The 10036-nt window shown below is 37.5% G+C and overlaps 1 protein-coding gene across 1 annotated transcript in view; it reads left to right on the top strand.

The window, feature by feature from the left end:
• The window catches only part of LOC108969388 (insulin-like growth factor-binding protein complex acid labile subunit), a 197135-nt gene that overhangs the window by 150870 nt on the left and 36229 nt on the right, over positions 1 to 10036 (top strand). Inside the window, exons 4-5 of the mRNA XM_018934068.1 lie at positions 3180 to 3309; positions 8362 to 8559. Coding sequence (XP_018789613.1) covers positions 3180 to 3309; positions 8362 to 8559 — 328 coding nt within the window. The remainder of the gene's footprint in view (positions 1 to 3179; positions 3310 to 8361; positions 8560 to 10036) is intronic.

Below are 10036 nucleotides of genomic sequence, written 5' to 3'. Positions count from 1 at the left end.
GAAAAAATTGAGTATCGTGCAGTGATAAAAATCTTATTTTGGAAAGGTGTAGCGCCAAAAGAAATTCACGAACGAATGTTAAAAGTGTACAACGTTTGTTCACCTACAATTAGAACAGTAGAAAGCTGGGTTGCTGATTTTTGCTGCTTGGTCATACAAGCATTGAAAACGATCGACGTGAAGGACGTCCAAAAGGCGCAATCAAATCAAAAGGATAAAGTGGATTTTGTGCGTCGATTTATTAATATGAATATGACTTGGGTCTACCACATCGATCCTGAGTCAAAACCAGATGCTAAAGAATGTTGTGAACCCAGTTGTTCGACGAGTTGGTGTCCGAAAATCGGCCAAGGAGGTTATGGCATCGGTTTTTTCGGGATGCGAGAAGGATTTTATTTGTGGATTACTTGCGAACTGGTAAAACAATTAGTTCTGAATATTATTGCAACTTTTTTTTATCAGTTGAAGGAAATCAAGAGCAGTTTGACAATCCATGAATTAGGGTTCGAGTTGTTGGAGCATCCACCGTATTCACCAGGTTTGGCCCCCAACATCTGCCATTTGTTTCCAGAACGCAAAAAACGTATATGTGGCAAGCGCTGTTGAAGCGTAGTTTGCAGACCTTCCGGATTCTCACTTCAGGAAGGGAATCCGTTTTTTTAGGGATCATTGGAGCAAGCGTATTAATGCTCAGGGAGATTATACTAAATAATAAAGTGTATTTTGAATCATAAAATTGTGTTTTTCTTATCAAATGTCAAAATTTATTGAACAACCTGGTGAATTGTGTTAAAGGGTATTTACAACAAAGTAGAAAAAAATTATTTCCTCTTGCGAAAGAAATTAACCAAGTCCTTTAGTATTTCCCAATTTTTGAAAAAAGGTGTTGCTTAGAGATTTTCGTATATGTGCAGGCTTGTTCACACAATAATTAACCGTTACCAATCTGTTTGAAGAGTGAACACAATTTGTTAGATTCGCAACTCCCCCATATTTGACTGATTACATAAAGTAAAATGTAAATAAAGTAAATATATTTCTGATTGAGGGGATATTGCAGGATCCAAATTAATAAGAATTGTGACTAGGGATTTTGTTAATTTAAGGCGTGATATGTACTTTTTCCAGTAGTCTTTCGTGTCAAGCTAGAAGGATCAATAGATTTATTGAGAAAACACCTTGTTGAGCAGATAATTTTACGTTTGGGGCCGGTCAAATAGCCACCAAGGTTCCGTGATATCATACCGTTATACATTTTTTGTGGGGTATGTGAAGTCTAAAGTCTTTGCGGACAATCCCGCTTCGAATCAGACCTTGGAACAAAACATCACGTGTGTTCCATTACCAGTCGAAATGCGCGAACGAGTCATCGAAAATTGGATCCATCAGATGGAAGAAAGTAAATGCTAAAGAATTTTATTTCGAATGATAATAAACATTCCTCATGAATTTAAAATTTCTGTGTTTCTTCTTTAAAAAAGTAAGTGTCTCGAAATGGGTGACCCTTTAAAATATGGCAGTGGCAGTCGGTAGTGGTAGGACCTGGCTTTTGGTTCCAAAAAGATGACGCTACATACAGGGTGGCTGATGAATTTTGCTACATTAAGAAACTCAAATAATTTTATTATTATTTTTTTTTAGTGTATGGAATTCATTTTTCTTTTATTCATGTTAAAGCTCATTCAATTTTATTAAACACAGCTTAATTAGTTTTAAAAATAATGGAATTTAAATGTCCCCCCTGCTCGTTGATGCATGTGCGGCATCTTACCAAAAAGTTGTTCATTACTGCTTGGAGAGTTCAGACAGGAATAGCCGCAATTATTTCTCAGTTCATTCAAACTTGTTGGTTTTGGTTTGTAGACTTGCTGTTTGCAATAATCCCACAAGAAAAAGTCAGGTGCAGTAAGGTCAGGCGACCTGGGTGGCCAACGGAATGTGGAGTTTCTGGATATCTGCTTATTGGGAAATTTTCGTCGCAATTCTGTCATAACAAGTAAGGAGCTGCACCATCTTGCTGAAAGCACACTGAGTTGAAAGAAATTCTCATACTCTCTCAACATGCTCTAGTAACGGTCTCCAGTAATCGTAACGGTGTGACCGTTTTCTTCATAGTAGTTCAATATGTTTCCATCCTCTTCCACCATTTGAAACATCTTCTGGCAAAATTCCAAGCGAATCGGCCAGTCTGCAGCATTCAGTTTGTTGGCCATTTGAATTTTATATGGGAATAAGTCCAAATCTTTGTGTAAGGACTGTCTGCTTACACCCATTTGAGCAGATAAGCTTCTTGTCGAAACACGTGGATTGTTTTGTATGGCAGCAGCTACAGCAGTGATTGTTTCYTCCGTTCGAACTGAAGGGTTTCGATGGTAAGGTCTTCTGTTGACTGTCCCATGCTCGGCAAAATTGTTTACAAGTCTCATTATGGTCCTCTCTTTGAACTGAAACTACGGACTCCAGTACGTGATAGCGGCAAGCAATCCAAATTCTTGTTTCAGTATTCTAGTTATCCATTTTTGTTAAATGTAAAAATCAATCTGCAAAATAAAAAAAATAAAAAATTAACCAGATTCATTAAATAGAAAACAAGTTATTTAATTTTTTTTTTTTTTTTTGGTAGCGGCTTTCATCAGCCACCCTGTATAATAGCCAACAAAACAATCAATTTTTCCAAGGAAACTTTTTGTGAGTTCCTTTTCCCGCTGGACTAATTTTTGTTAGTTATCTGAGGTCGCTCATTTACGCAGACAAGCTGGGAGGAGAATATTCCCCATGTTATTGTAAATATAGGTTGAAAATTAGACCTCTCCGCTGGAATTGATTCGTACCAGCCACTGCGTTTTTAAAATATATTGGCAAAGTCTTAAGTTATATTCGTTTTATTTATATGAATTATTATGCAGCTATACTGTGAAACATATCGGAGACACTTAAGCAACTTTTTTTGAACTAAATGAAACTTTAAAACTTTTAGCACCCACACTTTGGCTAACTTTAAACATAATTCCTAAAGAACTCCTGATTTGATAAGAAACATTTTTTACTGCTTACTATTTCCTAAACTAATTCCTAAAAGAATTTTACTTTAGTTTTATTTTCAACATTATCTTGCAAAGACTTCGTTATTATAAAATACCAACTCTGATCAAACGTCTTTTTTGCTTGTTTCATTCCAGATGCTGCTGCAATGGTTCGTGATTTGCCTGCTGGCAATGCCCGTGCTGACGGGCACCGGCCAAAACTGCCCGACGGAGTGCGCATGCAGCGTGGACGAGCACAATCGTCGCCAAGTGATTTGTACGAAAGGTGAGTAGCAACAGTGATTTCTTCTCTTTTAAACAAAAATGAAGAATGCGCGGCAGATTACCATTGCTAAATTCATGTTTTAAGTTAATTTTTACCGTTGCAATGAATGGTGGGTAATTTCGCATGCAAACGAGCAACGCACTCGAGCAGCCTCAGTGCCTGTCTGCATCGTCCCTGCTGTAATAAACGAAATATCTTAAATGCGCTAACACAATGCCGCTGGAGAAGAAGTATTACAAGAGCTTATGCTTGCATCGTGCGAATGATGAAACGCACGAATTGCGAACGCGCTTTGTTTCGCACAACAAAAGTAAACAGTACATAATTTCCACAATGAAACGCTTCCAAACTCCATGCTTCGCCACGCCGCACTACCCGAAAGTGACGGCGCGCTGAGAGGCGTTCACACAATGCAAATGGCAATGCGCGCGGCGAAGAAACTTTGCAATTCACATTAACGCTTTGCATCCTTCGGAGAATTCGTGTGGCGCTGCCATTCCGCGCCAGCAAAGAAACAGGCGTGGCAACAACTACGCCGGATTTCACATAAAAAATCATGAGCGGAAATTGTTGTAAGCGAGAAATTGCCAGCGAAGCAAAAATCGGAAAAAATGGAAAAATGAATGTCGGAAAAATTAAAAATGCAAAAATGTAAAACGAAACTGCAAGCATGAATTTCGAAAATTTCAGCTTCTAGTATAGAATTCATGCACACGCACACATACAAAGATATATGCATTTATGCATTAGTATGTGTGTGGATATGTTGTTCATAGGCAGCCCTAACAGCAAGTGCTTAGCAATGTGTATGTGTGCATTAAAAAATGAGTTCTGCAAGGACTTAAAAATGCAAACATCGTAAGAGGCAACATGGCAGGCGTTGCAGCAACATAGGCGTGTCAGTGCGCCAAAGCAGCGGCACATTGTTGTGCATAGCAACGCCAAAAACAATGACCAAAAAAAAACTTTTAAATGAAGCTGCACTTGCCACAGTTGCAACTAAAGCGCATGACATGTGGTTATCTACAAATATATGAATTCGAAAAACATGCGAAAAGAGGGCGGTTCTAGGTTGTTTAATAATTTTTCTTCTGGATCCCTCCGCACGATACTCCGGCCACCGTCTCCAAGTCGCACAATGGCGCCGGCTTCTAAATTAATCTGCATACAACTTTCGGTTTATGCCAAAGCTCGCGTGTAACTGGTGCGCGACAGAAGCTTGAGTCAGATTTGTTGCATTCTTGCAAAATAGCGCTAAATTGCTTTGACTTATTTGCATACTAAAATGTGAGTAAAATAGGTTTTTAGTTCAACGACTCTTGAGGTGCCAGTGAGGACGAAGTTTTTGTACCCCCAAATGCTTGATTTGGATAGTTTCGATATTTGAGGCTTTTTATGGATTCTCATAAAATTTAACCCTAAAGACCATACATATAAAATTAAAAAAATAATAATTTGTTGGCAATTCTTCGATCTGGTTTGTCATTATTTTCCGAGAGCCCTCACGGACTGTGGCAAGTTTTGATTTGTATCCACCTCATCTTCTGCCATAAAGCTTCGGCAGGCAAGCCTTACCGCGTGGATAGAGCAATGGCTCATTAAAAGATCCACTACTAGACAGAGGCTAAACTTACTGAGCGCATAGAGATCACCTACCCTTGGATCAAAATTGCTTTGCGACAGCGCATATACCGACTGTGTCTCAGTATAATAGTAGACCGCAAGAGGATACGGGAGCATCGAAACGATTATATTCTGCTGAAAGCGGTTCTAGAGTACCTCTCCTTGCTAGCTCAGCTTTTTTGGCATATATTAGGTTGTCAAAAAAGTCTTGCGGTATTTTTATTGAATTTTCAATTGTTCATACAATTTTTTTTTGATGACTCATGCCCAGCTCTTGACCGATGCTACGGCTGCTACTATGCCGGTCTCTTTCGACCAATTCAGCGATTTTATCGTAATTTTCGACGATAGGCCTTCCGGAGCGTGGCGCATCTTCGACCACCTCTACACCAGAACGAAAACGTTGAAACCATCGTTGTGCGGTGGAAATGGAAACTGTATCGGGTCCATAAACTGCACAAATTTTATTGGCGGCTTGAGATGCATATTTGCCTTTATCATGGTGGTACTGTAAAATATGCCGTATTTTCTCTTTATTTTGCTCCATGTTTGCGACGCTATAACTCACGAACGACTTAAAAGAAACGACAATCAACCAAACACGTGTTAGCGCGTGAAATGAGCTTTCCAAAAAGGTATAGCATGACCCGATGCGACAAATAAAACTAGAACTACGCGCGACAACCTAATACTATACACCAGTCTTATCACAAATGCATTCGATGCAATTGATAGCGAGGTTAGGTCTACTATCTAAATGTATTGTCACTTCTCTGAAGGTGAAGTGCTCTGGACAGAAGACCCCTCCACAGGGTAATAAATATACAAAACTAGTTTCAAGTCTCAACAAAAAATCTTGGCGATGATGCAAATGGCAACGAATTGATGGTTCGATGTGTCGATGTTTTTTTCAAATCACAACGAGATCACAGCGTATCATTGCTGTATTTTTCAACTTTATATTTTAATAATGACCATAAAAAGCAGAAAAAAATTCAATATGCAGAAAAATTTATTTATCTAAATCCGAATTTAAAAACAACTTGGAAAGTCTATTGCCTCTCATGCGGTTTCTCTGCTGTGTGATAGTTGCTGCGGCTTTAGAAAAGAGTCATTCACTCGGAATTGAAGTCGTGTAAATATTTAGAAGCTTTTTTATATAACCAACCAACGCTTATATGGGTTTCTGATCGATAAAAGCAACAGGTGATCCACAATACATTTGGACTTCGATGTAATTTTAGATAAATTGGACAACTTACATTTCATATATTGGTGAGCTAAATGTTTATGGTGCCTCCAAATTTCAAACGAGTGACATGTTTCACACTCATTCGAAAATGCCGACATACGCCATCCTTAGCATAATTTATGAAAATCTTTAAAAAAATTAATTTAAATAAAATTTTGCTTTTCCAGAGTATCTTTAAAATGCAGTAATTCAAATCTCAGATCTAAGGCCGTAGCCAAACAGACAGAGCCAAATATTTTCAAGTTAACTTTTTAACTCACTCACAATAGCACCTTTGGGTGAAATTTTTGCAGAGCTTCATTATATCATTGACTGACGCCAGCTTTAATCCGGAATAACTGCATTAACCCGAATTAATTCAGGAGTTATTAAAGATTTATCCATTCATTGAAAATATTATAAAAATTGCAATCAGCTGTTAAGAGAGTTCCAACTCGCATAGCTGCCGTCCGTCACTTTCAAATTTGCATCTGATTAAGTGCGCAGTTAATCTACACTGTGGAATATTTTTGAGATTTTTTGGGATTATTTTCTGGGGGGTGAGAAATTCCAAGTCAGAGTGATGGTAAGAGTACTAGGTCAGTATAGTAAAACCCTCAACGGGGTTTGGCGTTCGTATGTGTCAGTTTTTTTATGATTTTAAATTGTTTCCTTATCTTGATGTTTTTTCGCTTAGCTGTAACATTTTGGCAAAAGCAAAAACCAAAAAAAAAAAAAAAAAAAAAAAAAACAATTTCCGAGAATGCTCTTAACATCCTTGAGACAGAAACATCGTCGTTGTTAGAACGATGCTTTCTCAACAAGCCTTCTATTATTTCTCTGATTGCCTGCCATGCATTCAATTCAGCGTCGAGTGACGCATTCAAAATATTGTTGAATACGTCACTTTTAATCAGTTTTCGTATATCTGGACCATTTAGTATGCCTGATTGGAAAATATTAATTTGTTAAGATGGAAAACCATGGAAAATAAGAAAAAAATTTAAAAGGTCGAAAAAAAAACTGACACATACGAACGCCAAACCCTGACCCTGATAGCAAATGGGTTCGAAGCGGATTTTAAAATTAATCGCTCACAACAACTTCTAAAATATTTGACAGTGTGACAAAGCGTTTTGGAATAGTGGGTTTCGGGTTAATTCTAGAAAAAGTGCAGTAAATATTTGAAGTAAGATTTTAATAAAAACGCCGGTCTAGATAAAATCGATGCATCGGTGATTTTCAACAAAGTTGCCTTTTTTTTATGTTTTTTTTTTCTTTTTTTTGTTTTTGGTTTTAAGTGTACGTCAATAATCCTAAGGCCATTGATGACAAGCCACACGATGTGCTCGAAAATTGAATGGCAAAGGCTGAAAAAACTAGCTCATATTATTCAAGCCAATAAGACGGCCATAAATTGGTGTTTTATTAAAAAAAAAAATTGCTAATAGAAATTTTAAATTTAATAAAAAATATCCAAAATATAAAAGATGCCTTTCTTTTTCAAAGCTATTCAGTGCTTGTAGTTAGTGCAGAATATACATATGTTATAATTCGAACACCGCGTTTTATTTCAAAAGAAGTTTTCACAGACCAAAAATTCACAGCTGCCTGATTGCCAAGTATTAAAAAGTTAAAAATAAAGATTACTATATACCATAATTTTCCATTTTTCCTGAAATGCCATGAGACTCACTCGGCTGGATATTTATACTTTACACTTAAACGAATTCATTCAGATAGCAGAGTCTCTCCCCCTGCTACTACTTTTTGATTGGTTATATTCTGTTTATTTTGGCTATGAAAAGAGCTTTTCCTTATTCATTGCAAGCATTACAAATTATCATACGTTCTTTATTTAATATTCCACACAAACGAGAACTGGCAATATTATTGGGGCAAAGTGGTAAGCAATTTTAATACCAAAGCATTTCAATAAGCCCCTTAACCTACAATCACCTGCTACCTTTCGAACTCGTAAATTCTCAACTAATACCGAATTTGCGCTTACTGCCAAATCGTAAAAATACAAATGACCTGCCGCACACCTCCATTCATTAGCAAAGGATTTTTATCCCCTTTATATGTAACACAAACACCCACCCCCAGTTAAGGGTTATAATAAATCAATTTGCAATAACAAAAAATCCTTAATTTACAATAATTCACTCATATTTTGTGGCCTTTCATTTTTGCAGGTGGCCTCAGCGCCATGCCGGTGAGCCAAATCGCCAAGGATGTGCGCGTCATTATCATCAAGGGGCCGGGCAACACCATCACCATCGGTCACTACTTTCGGAACTTCTCGCATCTCGAGGTGCTGCGCATCATCGACTCGCAAATCCCCTCGATGGGCTCCGAATGCTTCTTTGGTTTAGTCAAGCTGCGCATACTGGGTGAGTACCGAACATAATAAAAATGGATGTTAAATTGGAAAAGATCTATAAAATAAAACAAACCGTTGGATTATGCCGAAAGAAGCTGTGAATGTGCGAAATGCTCGTATCATGATTGTAAAAACTTAAATAAAATCCGTAAGTAAGAACTCGGGGTTTTACGCGCACAATGCCAACAATCAATCAAAAATACCAAACAATGAAAACAAAATCAATTTACAATGAATGCAACAACAAAACAGCAACGGCTTACAACATTTAAGTGGAAACGCAAATGGCCAAACACACACATGCGCACTTACAAACACATAGTTTGCTCGTAAAAACGGCCACCACAGCAAAGGACACACCGTATGAACTTTATATTGTGACAGCGATCACAAGGATTCAATTTTTACAAGCCGACAAATAAACCTGCGCAGGGAACACAGAGTGGACGCGAAAAATGTGAATAAGTGAAATAAGAAGATTGCATAAAATAATCATAAAATGAAGGACAATCAATGTGCCGAATATAGCCGAAAAAGGGAGATTTTTTAAAGTAAACTCCAGCACCATGACGTCTGTCTATATGTAGTGCGAGCGGAGGGGCTGTTGGGTCAGCGATGAGGTGGCTTATTGAATTCACACGAAACGGGTTCTACAATCACATTTAATATCGTAAATTAACGAGTTGCTCTCTCAACGTAAAGGCATCCAGCCAGCTTAATAGCCTAAGAAGGGAAATAAGAAGGAAAAGTGAATAACGGAACTCAAAAGATTTGCTTGCATGCGTAAATTTTATTTCATTTTGTTTTTAAGATTGTGGGACAATAATCGCGCACAGATTACGGTGTTAATAAGAAAGGTTTTACCGAGGATACTTGCTACTGCTGATTACTCTGCGACTTAAATCCTCCAATAATTTCGATTTGCAGCAGAGCGCCTTTGCGTTATCAATTAAATTTAAGGTCTTTGAATACATATTTTTCATGAAAAATGTGTAAACTTTGACTATGTCCTTTGTTTGGAAGCTGTTAACTTATTAGATGTCAGACTGATTACGGTTTAACAAAATATTCTTACGGGCCGGAGACCAAACTACATTGAGATGTTTCATATTTGTAGCTGCGGATAAAAGTATAAATTTCAAATTAACAAGTAAGGAACGGCATGGCAAGTTCAAGCAATTTGCTATATTGCTACACATATACACTATATATAATTCATATACTGACTGGCATATTCGGCATAAGCTTAGTAAGAACAAGTAAGGAAGGGCTAAGTTCTGGTGTCACCGAACATTTTATAATCTCGTATCAAATACCGTATTTCTGTAAAGTTTTATTCCGCTATCTTCATTGGTTCCTAATGTATATATTATACAGGGAAGGCATCAGATGGAATTCAAAATAGCGTTATATTGGAAGAAGGCGGGGTTGTGAACCGATTTCACCCATATTTGGTGCATGTCATCAGGGTGCTAAGAAAATATTAT

The sequence above is a fragment of the Bactrocera latifrons genome, unplaced genomic scaffold (genome assembly GCF_001853355.1).
Source record: "Bactrocera latifrons isolate USDA-ARS-PBARC rearing strain unplaced genomic scaffold, ASM185335v1 scaffold_25, whole genome shotgun sequence".
Taxonomy (NCBI): Eukaryota; Metazoa; Arthropoda; class Insecta; order Diptera; family Tephritidae; genus Bactrocera; species Bactrocera latifrons.
Note: the sequence above shows the minus strand (reverse complement) of the source record. Positions and strands in the feature narration are given on the sequence as shown.